The 18,127-nt window shown below is 44.4% G+C and overlaps 1 protein-coding gene across 1 annotated transcript in view; it reads left to right on the top strand.

The window, feature by feature from the left end:
* c8a (complement component 8, alpha polypeptide) overlaps positions 1–13,882 on the top strand; it is a 69,540-nt gene extending 55,658 nt beyond the window's left edge. The window contains exons 8-11 of the mRNA XM_070886124.1: positions 3,981–4,109; positions 5,723–5,886; positions 12,587–12,809; positions 13,691–13,882. Coding sequence (XP_070742225.1) covers positions 3,981–4,109; positions 5,723–5,886; positions 12,587–12,809; positions 13,691–13,839 — 665 coding nt within the window. The 3' untranslated portion in view covers positions 13,840–13,882. The remainder of the gene's footprint in view (positions 1–3,980; positions 4,110–5,722; positions 5,887–12,586; positions 12,810–13,690) is intronic.
* The last annotated feature ends 4,245 nt before the right edge of the window (positions 13,883–18,127 follow it).

Raw genomic sequence — 18,127 nt, 5'->3', positions numbered from 1 at the left:
CATGCCACCACGGGCCCTTTCATGTGGTCTACAGGGGGGCGGGGTCATGGCTTCAGCATCAGCCTGATTGTCTGGGCCGATGTCAGTGTCCGCCTCCTCGTCATCCAATTCCTCTCTCTGGTGAGGTAGACTGTCAGACTCATCAGGCAATTCTTGTCCCCTTCTGATAGCCAAGTTGTGTAGCATGGAGCACATCACCACGAATTGAGCTACATGCTCAGGGTGGTATTGGAGCTCGCCTCCTGAGTGGTCCAGGCATTTAAAGCGCTGCTTCAGCACATCAATGGTTTTTCCATGATATTGCGAGTTGCTCTGTGGCTCTCGTTGAATCGCCTCTCGGCCTCGGTCTGGGTGTCATGCAGGGGGGTCATCAGCCAGGTGGCGAGGCCATAGCCTTTGTCATCAAGCATCCAGCTTTGATCTTGTGGCTGATTGTTAAACAAGTCAGATACAGTGCTCTCACGCATGATGTGAGCATCATGAATGCTGCCCGGAAATTGAGCATTCACTGCTAGTATAATTTGCTGGTGGTCAACAACCAGCTGGACATTCAGGGAGTGGAATCCCTTGCAGTTCCTGAAAACCTCTGCATCCTGAAAAGGTGCCTGCATCGCAATGCGCGTACAGATACCTTCTGCCATTTCTAGTCTGCAGCATGTGAGTGGTCAGCAAGACAGACTGTGAAATGACAGGCCCCATTCCAATAACTATCAGTATTACACCTATTGTTCACAAACAACAAATTTCCCCACTAAGACACCTAAACTAAATTACAATCATCCACAGTATGATAAAATGTTTGTTCAGATGTTCACATTACCTTAAAATAACTCCAGAGTACATCAAAACTCCCCAGAAATTGAAGCAGCCTTTTAAATGAAGCGACCTGCGATTTACAAAATGGCGTCCATACCGCTGTGATTAGTTCAGGTCAGAGCAACCTTTTCACAGCAATTTTTTTAGGCGAGCGATATTTTCGGCGATATGTGTGTGAGGTGCCGAAAGTAATGCTTGGTGATATTTTGGGCGTTATTTTCAGAAATGTGATCTTTATGATAAAAAAAAGTGGGTGGGCGGTATTATTAAATCTCGGCGTTAATTAAATGCCGAAAGTAACGCTGGGCAATGAGTGACCAAGAAATGGGCGTTAGTTTCCATTTTGTGGCTAAATGGGTGATATATGGGCGTTATACCTCATCTCAGCGTTAAAATCGACGTTAAATGGGCAGTATGCATACAAAAATAATGGAAAGTCTAGCCCCATGTCCCCTAATTTTAGTTTCCCCTATGAGTGGAAATATCCTCTATGCATCCATCTTGTCGAGCCCCCCTCATTATCGTATAAGTTTCAATAAGATCACCTCTCATTCTTCTGTACTCCAATGTGTATAGGCCCAACCTACTCAACCTGTCTTCAAAAGTCAACCCCTCATCTCGGAATCGACCTAGTGAACGTTCTCTGAACAGCCCCCAATGCAAGTATATCCTTCCTTAAATACGGAGACCAAAACTGCATGCAGTACTCCAGGTGTGGCCTCACCAATACTCTGTACAATTGTAGCAGGACTTCTCTGCTTTTATATTCCATCCCCCTTGCAATAAAGGCCAACATTCCATTTGCCTTCCTGATTACTTGCTGTACTTGCAGACCCTGGATCTCTCTGTACTGCAGCACTTTGCAATTTTTCTCCATTTAAATTATAATTTGCTTTTCTATTATTTCTGCCAAAGTGGATAACCTCACATTTTCCCACATTATAATCCATCTGCCAAATTTTTTGCCCACTCACATAACCTGTCTATATCCCTTTGCAGATTGTTTGTGTCCTCCACACAATTTGCTTTGCCATTTTTGTATCACCAGCAAACTTGGTTGCATTACACTCGGTCCCTTCATCCAAGTCATTAATATAGATTGTAAATAGTTGAGGATCCCTGCGGCATTCCACTAATCACTGTTTGCCAACCGGAAAATGACCCATTTATCCCGGTCTTGTTATCTTAACACTTGACAATCAGGTTGTGTGGTGGCACACAGGTAGGAAAATAATTTATTTAATTAGGGAATGCAAGAGGAATTAGAACCTAGAATGGGGACCAAACTACGTAAGCAAGAATGTATGAAATCAATCCTGTCAGTGCTTCCATCTCCCAGAGTTTTACAGGAATATAAGAAGGAATGCCTCAGGAAAGTCCCTAATATGACCTTTTCAAGATGGCAAACTTGTAAATTAGTTCTGAAATTTTCTGAAAATGTACCCTTGTGTACTTTACCCCCAATTTCTTGGAGCTTCTTTGCAAATGTTTTAATGAAGTATATTCACAGTATACAGTCTTCGGAGGTCGGGGAGGGTTGGGTGGGGGGGGGGAGGGGGGGTGAGGGGGTGGGGGAGGAGGGGCAGATTTCACTTGGTTGACTCACAAAGTGAGAAAAAAGTCAAGGAAGAAGCAAAAGTTAACAGAAATAGAAATGCAGCAACAATAAACGAAATGGACAGGGAGGGAGGTGACAGAGAGGGAGACAGGGAACAAAGAATAAGAAAATAGCAAGAATAAAACAGATAGATAGGAAATAAATGGCAACAAGATGGTCAAGAGGAGGAAAGCAAAACAGAAAGCAGAGCGCAATGGAAGATGGAAAAAGAGAAGAGCAGCAAATTAAAAGAGGAAAGTACATTTGAAATACTGGTTGATCTCTCATGACATTGCACACAGAGGAGTCGATATTAATTGTTCCACCGAGCGGGAAAATGAGTGACAGCGGGTTATCTGCCCATTGACTGCCTGCTTGAGGTTTTTTTTTCCATTGACTTCCTCTTGTACAGCTCAATGAAGAGGTTTTACATTTGCACACATGTATGTATGTTCTCCAGCCATTGCAGAAGTGATAGTAACTAGATACCTGGGGCTACAACCTCCACTTTTTCTGCATGCTTAATGCCTACTTAACACCCATTTTACCGCTGAAATAACGTATAACGCCCATATATCGTCCATTTTGGCACAAAATGGAAACTGGCGGGCATTTTTCAGAAACTTATCGCCGAGCGTTACTTTCCCCATGTGCTTAATGCCCAGAAAAAATATTACCGTCCGCCCACCTTCTTTGGGCGGAATTAGCAGAATGGGCAAATTCAACGCCCATAATATTGGCCAGCATTACTTTCTGCACGGAATTAACGCCAAGATTCAATATTAACGCCCGCCCACTGTTTTTTGCCGTAAAGAGCATGTTTACCCAAACTAGCGGCCATGGAGATCGCCCATTGTCAATTTCACCACTTCGCACACATATCACCCATAATATCACTCGTCGCCCACAAAAAGTGGAACTAACCGGAACGAATCACAGCGTTATGAACGCCATGTTCTAGATCACATGTCGCGTCCTTCAAAAGGTTGCTGTGCTTCAACCTCGGCGGAGTTCGGATGTACTCTGCAGGTCGTTGGATTTGATGTGAACATCAGTCATAACATCTTGACCACACTATGACCGATTGGAATTGAAGAGGTGCGTTCGTCAGGACATTCCTTGTTTGTGAGCAATCGGTGGAAAACAGAGAGCTACTGCAATGGGGCCTGTCCTTTCTCACCCTCTCTTGGTGACCAAATACATGCAGCAGACTCGACATCGCCGAAGGAATGCCCCACTGCATTATGTGCCCAATGTAAGAAGTGACAGACAGTTGAGTAGGACTAGACGTTACACCCCCCGCAAGTACAAGAAGAAGCATTTTTACCTCGACTTGCCCGACACCACCTGCCTTCGGAGACTGTGCTTCCACAAAGAGGTTATCACTGAGGTATGCCAGCTGATAAGGGCAAATCTTATTGAATAGCAGAGCAGGCTCGAGGGGTCATATGACCTATTCCTGCTCCTATTTCTCATGTTATTATGTTCTTAAGATACAGAGCCTTAGCAGCACATTCTGAATGAAACTATATCTAAGTACCGTACCTACTCTTTCATTATCTTACAGGTGTGACTGCATTCAAAGCTGGAGTTTGTATTGCAGCGTCACTTGGACTTGTGATGTCTTACGAAGTAGTTGATCTGAGTTCATCCGTTAAGGGCAAAGTTTGTAAAAATGTATACAATAATGAATCACGTAAGTGGCTCCACAAATACAGACAATCAATCGTAATATTAGATTAATTTTAGTGCACATCATCCATTGATTTTATTTTTTTAATAACTGTAGGTTAATGTTATTTATTGCTTGTACAGAAATGAAGTTCACAAATAAACTTGAAAAAAAATGTAATAACAAAATTGAAACTTTCAATAATTCAGAGTTAAAGGGGAGCCATGTACTAAATTGCTTCAAAAGCCTAAATAATTTAAAGAGAAATCCTTGCTCATTTACTTCTTTGTCTCTCAATCACCCTTAGTAATCTAGGTTTAGGATTTGAATTATTAATTATCGACAAACATGTATACAATTAATTAAGTTCCACTTGAGTGATCGAGGAGTAATGTCCACAGTGCGCTGTCCCCAGATATGATGCCAATGAGACAGAACTTCATGAAGTCGTGGAAGAGGAGGTACCACACAAATTGACTGCTTTCAGACTCCCTTTAACTAAAATGGATTAGCAAAAGTGACTCAGAGACACCACCAAACATGCAGGTATAACATTCTGAGTTACATAATAGTTCAGTTGAGTATATTTTCCCTTAGAATGCATTAAAACTAAAAGGTTAACATCGGTGTAAAGCAATTGTAGCTTTGCATTAATGGAATCAGCATTCAGAGTCCAAAGCAAAATGAAGAGAGTCTACCTCCTCCGGGGAGTTTAACTTCTCCAGGCTACGGTCTCAGGTCAGTACAAAGCTAAAGGCGTCACACAAACACCACCTCAGAGCTGATCTCAGAGCTGTAGTTTATCAATTTTTATGATGTGTCCTGCTTTCAAATTTTGGCCAGACTGCAGTAAGCCTTTTCCCTGGTCAAATATCCATATAGCATATCTGCAGTGCCTTGGAGTGGATTTCCTTTTTTCCTGAGGGCTACTTTTGGGCCTTCCAGGGAGAAAAGATGAGGTGGACATTATGAGGACATTTTTCCTTTTTAAAATTTTGATGGAGATTTCAGGACACCCCACTGCAACCTAAAATCAAGTTAAAAGTAATATTGTAGTGAGGATGATTACCTCATTGCACCAACTGAATGGTTTCGGGCAGCCTAAACCAGGTCTTAATGAGCATGGGCCCAAAGCAAAGAACTTAGTGCAAAATGGCACTAAAATTTCAATCTCAGTGAAGAAGGACACAAAGATGACTGATGGGAAACTACTACATCATACCTGAGTGGTAATGTATAATCTGTTGACCTAAGCTAATGGCACACTGTTAGTGCAGAACTCTTCTCTGCATTTGGCTATGCTCCTGGAGTACTCAGTGCTGATACTAAGTGCTAAAAAGTGGAGGAGTATTATATTTCCCTATAATGTTATAATTCATCTGATTGACCACAAATATGCATTCAACTATAAATATAGATAATAGTAAGAAGAAAAATGGTAGTGAACTAAACTCAGTATGGGGGAGAGGTTTACTTGATCATGCTGAAATGTTCTCCACTGAATTTCAAAAGATATTCAAAAATAATATTTGCGTTTTTTGCATTCATTTCATTCTAATTATATTCAACAGTGCATCTGGAGGAAATTATGTTGTTGTGTGAAAAAAATTTATTGTTTTCTTTACTTACTATTTTAGCTTCAAGCAAATTAAGTCGCCTTATAGAAGATATTATTCCACGAGTGCATGGGGGAGACCTTAAATCAAGTGGTGCATTGCAAGGCCAAGGAATACCAGATGTGAAAAAGTATCGGCACTGGGGTAAATCTTTGAAATACCTCCCAGCTATCATTGATTTTGAGGTAAAAAGATGCTATCATAGCAGTGTACTTAAATTTTAGTTCTATTTCAACATAATTAAATGGGTGTTGAAGTAAAATTAAAATCTCCTATCTTAATTTCATGCAATGAAAACACTGAAAATTAAAATAGGCTATTGAGAACTTAAACACTCAAAAAGGACAAACAACTTTGCATATTTGAAACACTGAAGATCTGTGAACCAAAGGCATTACTGAGGACTTTTTTAATGCGAGTGAAACAAGACCATTGATAGATAATTGGGAAAGAAAATTTTCCACCAAAGAGCCCTGAAGCATTGAAAGCAACATCAGAACAGGAACAGATGTGCGTGAGGGTAGGCAAAACATGGGCAGGATTCTTGTTGTTACACTTGTACTTTTACTTGGAGATGTGTTTCTAGGGACACTTTTTTTTCTCTATAAGAAAGTAGGTGGTTTTGCATACCAAGGAGCAGCAAAGTAATGGAAACTATATCAGTGAGACCAACAGCTGTCATAACAATTTTGAAACAAATATTTAGAGAGGCATTAAGCATATGAGTGTATTGCAGAGGGTGGTTTCAGGGTCTAAGACCAATAGGGATAGTTCTGGGATAATTGAGAATGCAGCCTGGTGTTGCTGAGCAAGAGAGGATTTCTGGGATCTAGGAATGGGAGGGATGTCTGGAGTTGTCTTGGGATCAAACCCGACAATGGATGGGTTTTTGGAACACGGAGGGCAGAGTCTGGTAGTATTGAGGGTTAGTGGGATATGGCAGTACTGCAGGAAGCAGGGCCTAGCATCCTTAAAAAGAAAGAAAGTCTTAGATTTATATATCTCACAACCTCAGTACGTCCCAAATTACATTATCGCCTAAATTTTTGAAGTTTGGTCACTGCTGTAGTGTAAGATGTGCGGAGGCAATTTGTAGACAGCAAGGTCTCCCAAACAGCAATGTAATAATGATCAGATAATCTGTTTCAGTGATGTTTACTGAGGGATAAATATTGTCCAGGACACTGGGGAGAACTCCCCTGCTCTTCTTGGAATAGTGCCATGAGAGGGCTTCGGTTTAATGTCTTATTCAAAAGATGAAATCTCTGACAGTGCAGCGCTCCCTCAGTACTGCACAGGAATGCCATTCTAGGTTTTGTGCTCAAGTCTCTGGAGTGGGATTTGAACCCACAACTTCTGCTCAGAGGTGAGAGTGCTACCACTGAGCCACGGCTGACACCTTAGAGGAGAGGGGCCCAGGATAAAGGGATCCAAACTGCCATTGGCCCCTTTTGAACCATCAGACCCCGTAACCCCATTACATTCTCACCTATCAAACTCCAGACTCTTTTGCACCTTCACGTACTATCTCCACTCTCTCTATTGTCAGCCATTTCCTGCTTTTATATTCCTGCCTTAAAGCGTTAAAGCTATAGAGAGTTTACAGCATAGATTTACCAGTTGATACGTACGCTTATCACTATAATTAATCACATGTGGCCCATGCTGGAGCTGATCACCTTGTGACCTTTTGGTTTAATGTAAAGTCCAAAAGTGAGCACTGTAGGGAGAGCCTGCTTTATATAGGGAGGAAGCACAAGGTGCAGTAATGTGTGCCTCCCGGGCTTTCCCCATCTGTTGGCTATTACATGTAATTACATGGTACAGACCATGGCTGCAAATAGATCACAACAATTCCCCCCAAGTCTTAGATGCGGTTTACAGGTCAAGCCTGACCAGGGGTCTGCACCCTCTGGTTGAGCGTCTGAGTTGGATGCTGGGTGTGGGCCGCCTGACCGGAGTGTCGCTGCCTTGTGGTACTGCGGCTCTGGTCGGACTGTCCGGTGTGGCAGGTTCTGTCTCTTGGTGAACCGCTGGTTCTGTTGCTTGTGGTTGGAAGTTGATGTGACTGTAGTCATCCAGCGGTTCTGGATCATCGGTGGACCTCAATTTGGTTTGATCGATGTGCTTCTTGCAGGTTTGGCCATTAGTGAATCTTACCATGAATCCCCTACTCCCCTCTTTAGTTACGATAGTGCCTGCGAGCCGCTTAGGGCCCGTTCCAAAGTTCAACACGAAAACAAGGTCATCGACATTGATACAACGCGTTACAGAGTTGCGGTCATGATGTGTACTTTGCTTAAGACGGCGGTTTTCGACAATCTCACTTAAAACCGAGTGCACGAGAGACAACCTTGATTTGAGGGTCCTCTTCATGAGGAGTTCGGTGGGCGGAACCCCCGTGAGTGAGTGGGGCCTCGTCCGATATGCAAGCAGCACGCGAGACAGACTGGTCTGCAAGGGGCCTTCCGTCACTCGCTGCATGCCCTGCTTTATGACCTATACTGCCCATTCAGCTTGGCCATTAGAGACTGGTTTGAACAGGGCTGACCTGACATGCTTTATGCCGTTACAGCACATAAATTTGCAAAATTTGGAACTTGTAAAGCATGGTCCATTGTCACTAACAAGGACGTCGGGCAGGCCATGGATGGCGATCATTGTCCGAAGGCTCCCTATTGTGGCGGTGGATGTGCTAAACAACATTATAACACATTCGATCCATTTAGAATAAGCATCAATTACAACTAGGAACATTTTTCCGAGAAAGGGACCCTCATAGTCTACGTGGATGCGGGACCAGGGTTTGGTGGGCCAGGACTACAGGCTCAGGGGGGCTTCCCTGGATGCGTTGCTGAGTTCCGTGCACATATTGCACCGGCGTACGCACGACTCTAAGTCTGCGTCGATGCCGGGCCACTACACCTGTGATCTCGCAATGGCTTTCATCATTACGATGCTGGGGTGTGTGAAATGGCTTAAAATCGGCATGCATCTCTCCATACGTGGTTGCCCAGTTTCCACTTAATATAGAGTTTTTCATCTGGGACAGCAGTAGGTCTTAGCTGGTCCAGATTCTTATCTGGCGCGCCGTGATGGGTGACCCTTCGCCCTCAAAGGCTTCCATGGCCATGACCAGTTCCGCGGGCTGCTCCGCTTCACCCTTGGTGGTGGCGAGCGGGAGCCGGCTGAGCGCATCTGCGCAGTTATCGGTGCCTGGTTTGTGGTGGATCGTGCAGTCGTAAGCGGACAGTGTTAATGCCCACCTCTGAATGCGAGCTGAGGCATTGGTATTAATCCCTTGCTCTCAGAGAATAATGAAGTGAGCGGCTTGTGGTCGGTTTCTAGTTCGAACCGCCAGCCAAATAGGTACTGGTGCATCTTTTTTACCACGTACACACAAACTAGGGCCTCCTTTTCGACCATGCTGTACCTGCTTTCAGCCTTGGAAAGGCTGTGGGACGCATACTCTACAGGTTAGAAATTACCCGACACGTTCGCTTGCTGAAGCACACACCCGATCCCGTAGGATGACGCATCGCACGCTAAAACATGATGTCTACAGGGATCATACAGCGCCAGTAGTTTGTTTGAGCACAATAAGTTTCTGGCCTTCTCGAAGGCAGTTTCTTGATTTTTACCCCAGACCCAGTCATCACTCTTACAGAGCAGTACATGTAATGGTTCAAGCAAAGTGCTCAGCCCAGGCAGAAAGTTACCAAAGTAGTTCAGTAGTCCTAGGAACGAGCGCAGCTCTGTCGTGTTGCGTGGTCTTGGGGCCTTCTGGATCACCTCCGTCTTGGAGTTTGAGGGTCTGATGCCATCTGCTGTGATTCTCCCTCCCAGGAATTCCACCTCTGATGCCAAGATGATGCATTTGGTTCATTTCAATTTTAGACCTACTCGATTTAGTCGGCGTAGCACCTCTTCCAAGTTATGGAGGTGTTCATTGATGTCATGTCCGGTGATCAAGATGTTGTCTTGGAAGACGAACGTTCCCGGGACAGATTTCAGCAGGCTCTCCATGTTTCGTTGGAGGATCGCAGCTGCTGAACGGATCCCGAAGGGGCACCGGTTGTATACGATCAGCCCCTTGTGTGTGTTTATGCATGTCAGCTTCTTGGACGATTCCGCCAGCTCCTGGGTCATGTACGCTGAGGTGAGGTCCAATTTTGAAAATAGCTTTCCGCTCGACAGGGTTGCGAACAAATCCTGCGCCTCGGGTAGCGGGTACTGGTCCTGTAACGATACTCGGTTTATGGTTACTTTATAATCTCCACAGATTCTAATTGTTCCATCACTTTTAAGAACGGGGACAATGGGACTGGCCCAGCCATTAAATTTCACTGGCGATATGATGCCTTCGCGCTGAAGCCGATCTAGCTCGACTTCTACTTTCTCACGCATCATGTAAGGGATCGCTCTGGCCTTGTGGTAAACGGATCTCACGTCTGGGCTGAGGTAAATTGTCACCTTGGTCCCTGTGAAGCTGCCGATGCCAGCATGGAACAATGACGGAAACTTGTCGAAGACTTGTGCACACGTGGCTTTCTCCACCGACGATAATGATTTTACATCGCCCCATTTCCAGTTAAAATTCCGTAGTCAGCTTCTGCCAAGCAGCGTGGGCCCATTACCGGGAACAATCCATAGTGACAATTTATGCACAGAACCATCATACAACACCTGGAACATTGCACTTCCAAGGACCGGGATAATCTCTTTAGTGTAGTTGTGCAGCTTTGCGTCGATCAGGTTCAGCTTGGGCTTGTGTGGCTTGTTTGCCCATAACTTCTCGAAGGCCTTCTGGCTCATGATCGATTGGCTCGCACCCATGTCCAGTTCCATCGATACTGGTATGCCATTCAGTTTAACATTCATCATAATCAGGGGACTCTTGTTGGTAAATGTGTGCACCTCATGCACGTGCACCCCATGTACCTCTTCCTCCTCGGTCATCTCAGCGCGATCCTCAGGATCTACACTTGACCTCCCATCCTCCGCTACGTATCGAGTTGTAGCACGTTTACACATTTGTTGGAGGTGCCCCATCATTGAGCAATTCTTGCAGACAGATTGTTTGAACTTGCACTGGTTTGCGCGATGAGCCCCTCCACAGCACCAACAGCTTGCTGATGGACTTGCATTCACTGGTACTGATCTCTTCACATTAGTCCATTGTTGTGGTCGAGCAGAGGTCGCATTAGCCCAGCTGGGGGCACGTCTCCTGTCTGCCAATGAATTTAGCTTATTCACGGTGTTTGGCCCAGGGTGATTCTGAAGTTGTGAGTACAGTAGCTTTGTTTCTTCCTCTCTGGCCACGTATGCCTGAGCAATCAGGGTGGCTTTGGCTAAGTCCAAGTCTTCCTCCGCTAGCAATTTGCGGAAAATCCCTTCGTGCCTGATTCTCAAAACAAAGAAGTCTCTTAACATTTCTTCAAGAACTGTCCTGAATTTGCTTGGCCCAGCAAGATGCCTTAGCTCAGCGATGAATGCTGCCGCTTCTTGGCCTACTCCGCGCCGGTGGGTGTAGAAACGGTACCTCGCCATGAGCGCACTGCGTTTCGGCTTTAGGTGATTTCGAACTAGCTCGCACAGTTCTTCGTAACTTTTCTCAGCGGGTTTCGGCAGGGCCAGTAGGTCCTTGATCAACGCGTATGTCTGTGATCCGCAGAACGTGAGGAGGACGGCTCTGTGTTTGCTGGAATTCGTGGCTCCCTCTAAGTCTTTCGCTACATAAGCATTGATCCAGCCGGTCAATGAAGTCATCCCAGTCTTCCTCGATGCAATATCGCTCGATGTAGTCAATGGTAGCCATGGCTGCGTGTTAGTATCCTATCCTTGTTGCCAGTTGATACATATGCTTATCACTATAATAAACCACACGTAGCCCATGCTGGAGCTGATCACCTTGTGACCTTTAGGTTTAATGTAAACTCCAAAAGTGAGCACTGCAGGGGGAGCCTGCTTTATATAGGGAGGCAGCACGAGGTGCAGTAATGTGTGCCTCCCGAGCTTTCCCCATCTGTTGGCTATTACATGTAATTACATGGTACAGAGCATGGCTGCAAATACATCACAACCAGATTATGCTGCAGCAAACTGTAGTTATGAGGATGGACTGGGACTATTTCCACAGGAACAGAGAAGGCCAAGAGGAGATTTAATAAAGGTTTTAAAAATGATGAAGTGTTTTGATAGACTAAATGGGGGAAACCCTATTTCTTCTGATTGTGGAGTCAACAATGTAGGGGCATCAATTTAAAACTGTTACTGCGAGAGTCAGGAAAGAGGCTAGAAGAAATGTCTTTGCACAGGGTGTTGATCGAGCACGGAATTCTTTGCCATTGTGGATGGTTGAGGCAGAAACTATTGCAACCTTTAAAGAAAAGTTAGAAACATATTTGAAGCAGAAGAAGATACAGTGATAATGGGGAGATAGCAGGCCAGTGGGATTAGTTTTGGATTGCTCTAGCAAAGACCCCACACAGATATGATGTGACAAATGAACTTGTTTTGTGCTGCAAACTTATATTGTTCTATGCTAAAATTAAAGAGGCCATTCCAAAATATGCAATACAATAAGCATTGAGATTATAAAGAATGTTGCTTACTGTAATAATCTAATATGCAGATAGTAACAATCATCGATTTGAAACAAATGATAATTTTACATTCAAAGAATGTGTCTTATGTAGAAGATAAAGGTACAAGTGGCTACTAATCTGCTAGATCTGATGCGAACTGCTCTTAATTCAGAATGTTCTAACAACAGTTTTTGGATTGACAGGTGAATCAATATCAAAATTAACAAACTGACTGAAGAAACTGACTTTTACTTTTGGGTTAACTCTGAACTCTAAATATTTTTGTTGCTTACTCCAGATTATGCCAATTTATGACTTGGTGTCCAGAAGTAACCTTCATTCTGTTGAAATCAAACAACAACATTTAAAAAGAGCAACAGGAGAGTACTTGGCAGAGTTTCATCCCTGCAGGTGCCCTGTATGCTATAATAATGGAAAAGCAGTTCTCTTTAACAATGTCTGTAGCTGCGATTGTCTGCCTGGTTATGAAGGGAAAGCATGTCAGGAAACAAAACGAAAGGGTAAGAAATTGTGAAAGGTATTATAAGGATTCATGTGACAGGGATCCATGTTACTGTTTAAAACGTACATTGGTGTACCTCTACCGCAGATCTTATAATTCAACCCTTTGTTGCAGAGTGTTTAATCCCTTCAGGTGTTTGCATTGTGCTACATATTTAATTTCTGCTTTAAACACTTTTAATGTTATTATTTGCCAGAGAGACAATCACTTTCTAAAATAATCTGAATTGGACTGTTTCAAATTCAATTTGAAAAAAAGACATTTCACCTAATTCTGACACTTTGGATTCAGTTGTTACTTGCCTTTAAAGTTTTTCATGGATCTGGTACTGGGACATGGAATGACACAGTTTGATGCTCATGGCATAAATGTGCTGACCAGTCTTGAGAATAATGGGATATTTAATAAACAGAATTGCAGGTTGGGCTTCTCCCATCAGTGTCGTAGCTGAATTTATTTGTCTGCTTGTTGTTGAACTCTGTAGGCTGCCAATAATTTATGCACATTGTGGCCGGCTATAAAGTCATGGTTCAGTCTAAAATATTTTTTAGCAAATCTGAATTTCAATTTGAATGCCAAATAGTTGAATGTGGAGTGGATAAGGCTGTGATTTTATTCTATGGTTAACCATAGATTGTTTTGATGGTATAATGCTTCCTCTATTTTTAGTTATTTTAAACATTTTAAATAGTGATGGTTTAGATGTAGTTAATGTAGTCCAGGCAAAAACATAGTTCATGTTTGGGAAGGTATTGGACAAAATTATTTCTTTGTTAGGCAGTTTGAAAATGATCATACAATCATTGCTCTTATAGTTATGGAAGTACATACTGTCAGTCTGGAATTTATATTTTATTGTGATATCTTTTATTTTCATAGAGCTCACTGATGGAAATTGGGGCTGTTGGTCTGGATGGTCCCCATGCCAAAGTGGTTCAAAACAGCGGACACGGAATTGTAACCATCCACCTCCGAAAGGCGGTGGTGTCACGTGTCTTGGAAAGAACACACAGACCCAGTATTGTTAAAACAAAATGTTGCCCCCAGCGTTTTGGCTATCTGCATTTTCTGCTTTTAAACTGTGACTCTCTTAATAGGGTATAAAAGGATGTATAGCATAGGCAGCACTTTGAAGCTTTACTCTGCTTTCCTTGTTAGTATCTTAAATACAATGAATGTTGACCTGTGTCCACTGATGTGAATTATTTAAATTGACAGTAAATCACAGGGATCTTCATTTATTGAAAAAAATACTCACAAAATGATTTGTGCAAATTAATGTTATTTCAGCAATTATGTCCATCACAGTGATGTCAGCCTTTTGGCTCATACGTCCAGGACCATGTTTGATCAACAAGTTGCAATGAGCCATGTGACATTATTGTGACTGACACACATTGGTCTTCTTGATGTCTGATCGATCGTTTTCAGTAACATTACAACAGCAATGGATTTAAAAAGAGATAATAAGAAAATATGAAACATCAAATTACTACTTTAAGCAGTGTTAACTTCTCTACAGAATATTAAAACAGTTGTAATTATAATGAAAAATAAAGAAGATGCAAAATATATCTAGTTTCAGATATTTTACAAAACTAAAAAAAAAGAAGAAAACACTGTGGCCTTGAAAATCTTTGGGGCCCGATCCCAGCAGTAAATCTGGGATTGCACGGCCAATGCCCTTCAACACTGACCCTGTCAGAGTTTGCAGGGTCAGTGAAGGGGCACTGTGTTTGCATGGGGTCAGCGGGAGCCTACACCATACAACTGCATCGCATGTGCTTGCCTGCCCCATTCTGCTGGAACTCTGGTGCCTTGCCCCCATTGTGAGGGGGTGTGAGGAGCCTTTCTGGGGCCAGAACATCTCATCTCATCTGGCGTTCCAACCTCAAGTGCTACACTGGGCCCCTTATTGGGCTGATAAATGGAATCGCCTAACATAGGGTCAACTTAGAAGACTGAGCAGAAATTTTGAATTAAGATCACAAGGCGGCATATCATTCTTTCAAAGCCATAGTGCTGAACACTTGGAGCTCTGGTGGGAGTCCGGCAGGACTGCCTTTCTCATGAATCCTTTCCTACAAAAAATATGAGAGTTAAATAATTATGATTGCGCTCAATAAGAACCGATCTGTTCTCTATAGAATGAAGTTATGGCCAGAGTTTACTGTAGAAATAACAGTAAGGCTATCAGCCCTCACCATCAGATGGCAATTTCTGTCAGTTAAACGTGGAAATCAGGAAGTTGCTATCCATGTCGCCCTGCTCCTCCTGACGTTTCACTACACTGGTATCTCACTGAGGGACTCGGCATTGAAACACATGGAACATTGTGAAATTGCTGAACTTATGTGATGGATACACATTAAAATCACCAGATAAGTCAGGGCTTGTCCATTCTAAACTATTAACGGTGTGATGTCTTCATTGCTACCAAACAACCCCTCTGGCACTGAAAATTAACTTTTACAAATGTGGAGTCTCATTCCTTCAGATTATTGTTAGAGATTTGTTAAAATTAAATGAATGTAAATATTTTTAAACAACTCTTTTGGGGCGAAATTCCCCAGTTGTGTGCCTCCTGTTAGTACCTCCGGGACTCTAATGGGGTGCGGAAGTGTTTTTGCCCTGTGGGGTGGGGGGTTGCTACCGGCCCCTGCGAAATTGCGCGAGAGTTAGTGAAGGTGTGAAAGCAGCAGTGCCTTGCCCCTGCTTGTAAAGCCCCGGGTCACCACGCCAACAATGGTGATGTCATCGTGATGTGCGCGGCGACCCCTTTTCAACCCGTGGCAGAAATTGGGCAGTGCCCTGTGAGGCTGCTGCGGGCAAAGTCAGCGCCAGCCTCGCGGGGTTGGTGCCGGGCCACACTCTGCTCACGGGGCAAAAATTAAAGGGGAGGTGCGCTGCGCCGCGCGCCATCTTTTCTTTTAATCCGACTCACCAGTCAGACCGTTGTCCGCTGATTATGTGGAGTCCGTGCCGCAATGGTGCTGCCCGGCACTCTGTTTCAGTGTTGGGCTGTGGCCACGATACCCCGCAGCTCTGGTGGCCCAGTGGAAGCCCATCAAAAGGCCTGCAGAACTCACGACGTCCCTCCCCTTTAACGGAAAGGGATGGCCCATGTAACGCGTCAGTGCTATGCGAAGAGGCCACCTAGCGCTCCGACGCTCACCTGGGTATCGCCCCTGATCCCGCCCTGAGAGGAAGTGGAGTGCGTGACATTGCATCCACTCCCTATCAGGGGCAGAAAGCGCAATTTCGCTTCCGGGGCAGGACTTCTCTGCAGGGCGCAGAATATCCGGCTTCTGAAATTCACTAGGCTGATTCCGGAGATGAGGGGGTTACCTTATTATGATAAATTGAGTAGACTGGTCTTTACTCGTTGGAGTTCAGAAGGATGAGGGGTGATCTTATAGAAACATTTAAAATAATGAAAGGGATAGACAAGATAGAGGCAGAGAGGTTGTTTCCACTGGTTGGGGAGACTAGAACTAGGGGGCACAGCCTCAAAATATGGGGGAGCCAATTTAAAACCGAGTTGAGAAAGAATTTCTTCTCCCAGAGGGTTGTGAATCTGTGGAATTCTCTGCCCAAGGAAGCAGTTGAGGCTAGCTCATTGAATGTATTCAAGTCACAGATAGATAGATTTTTAACCAATGAGGGAATTAAGGGTTATGGGGAGCGAGCGGGTAAGTGGAGCTGAGTCCACGGCCAGATCAGCCATGATCTTGTTGAGTGGCGGAGCAGGCTCGAGGGGCTAGATGGCCTACTCCTGTTTCTAATTCTTATGTTCTTATGTATACCGCCCCCGATTGGGAAGATACACAATTTCGTCCCGTTTGATTTTCTCAAGTGCATCTTTCTTTCCCACTCTTATTTTTGCTTTCTGTATATCATATGGAATAAAATGAAATTCTTCAATTTGGTTGGTTAAGGAGATATACAGTTGTTCACACAGGTTCCAGATTCTCTGTAAGAACATAAGAACATAAGAAATAGGAGCAGGAATAGGCCATTTGGCCCCTCGAGCCTGCTCCGCCATTCAATAAGATCATGGCTGATCTGATTATGGACTCAGCTCCACTTCCCTGCCTGCTCCCCATAACCCTTTACTCCCTTATCGCTCAAAAATCTGTCTATCTCCGCCTTAAATATATTCAATGACTCAGCCTCCACAGTTCTCTGGGGCACAGAATTCCATAGATTTACAACCCTCTGAGAGAAGAAATTTCTTCTCATCTCAGTTTTAAATGGGCGGCCCCTTATTCTACGACTATGGGCTAGATTTTACACTTTTGTGCATATCACCCAAAAATGGGCGGTAAAATGGGTTTTCAGATCGCCGGCTTCTCGCCCATTCTCAAAGCACCTAGTCTCCATTTTTGAAATTGGGCGTTACCGCGAGCGATATAACATGGGCAGTAGCGTTAAATCTCGCTGACCTTCTGCCATAAAGTGTCGCTGTCCTTAGCAACGGTATGGCAACGCTCGATTCCCGCAATTCCGGAGGTCAAGGGTCATCATGACATGTGCAGAAGAGGCGCGAGAGAGAGAGGGAGCTGAGAGGGACTGAAAGCATGTGTGGCTGTGGTGTGTGCTTGTCTGGCTGTTGTGGGAGGCACGAGGGCGATTCACCAGCAGCAAAAAGCCTACTAAGCACCAAGAACATAGTTGCCACCGAGTTTTTGTCCAACAAATAAGATATAACTTGGAAGGGATGGTGGAGGCCCTGAAGCTGGTAGCCAGGAACACTGGAGGCAGAGGGCTCACAGTGGCCCCGGAGCGCGGCACTGCACCCAAAGATGCTGCACCCTGTTAAGTCCTTACACACTACTATGAATTTACATGAGGCACATTCTGCAGACAAGGTCACTCTGTGACCCGAACCTTTATTCACAGGACCAAGAAGTGATGACCCTGCGTGGGACCTCCCTTTATATACCTCGATGACCAGGTGAGGATTGTCTCCCACCAGTTCATCCCCTGTGGTCAAGGTGTGCATTTCTTAGGTGTATACAGTATGCAGTGTTGTTACATGAAGGTTATAATTACATGAAGGTTACAAACATGACATCACCTCCCCCCCCAACGTCTTATGGGTCAAAGATTAAGTCTTTCGGGCGGTCGACGCTCTCTCGTGGAACGCCGCAGTTGGGGCTCTGGTTGTTGAGCCTTGGCATGCGTCTCTGTCCTCTGTGGTGATTCCGGCTTGACCGGGCTGGCCGCAGGGACTGTGCATGCTGCTGAAAGTTCTTGTTGCTCGTTCACTGGCGGTGGTGTGGGCAGCATCTCATGGTCTTCCTCAGGTTCCTC

The sequence above is a fragment of the Pristiophorus japonicus genome, chromosome 8 (assembly GCF_044704955.1).
Source record: "Pristiophorus japonicus isolate sPriJap1 chromosome 8, sPriJap1.hap1, whole genome shotgun sequence".
In the NCBI taxonomy this organism is placed as follows: domain Eukaryota; kingdom Metazoa; phylum Chordata; class Chondrichthyes; family Pristiophoridae; genus Pristiophorus; species Pristiophorus japonicus.
This window is presented reverse-complemented; position numbering and strand designations above follow the sequence as displayed.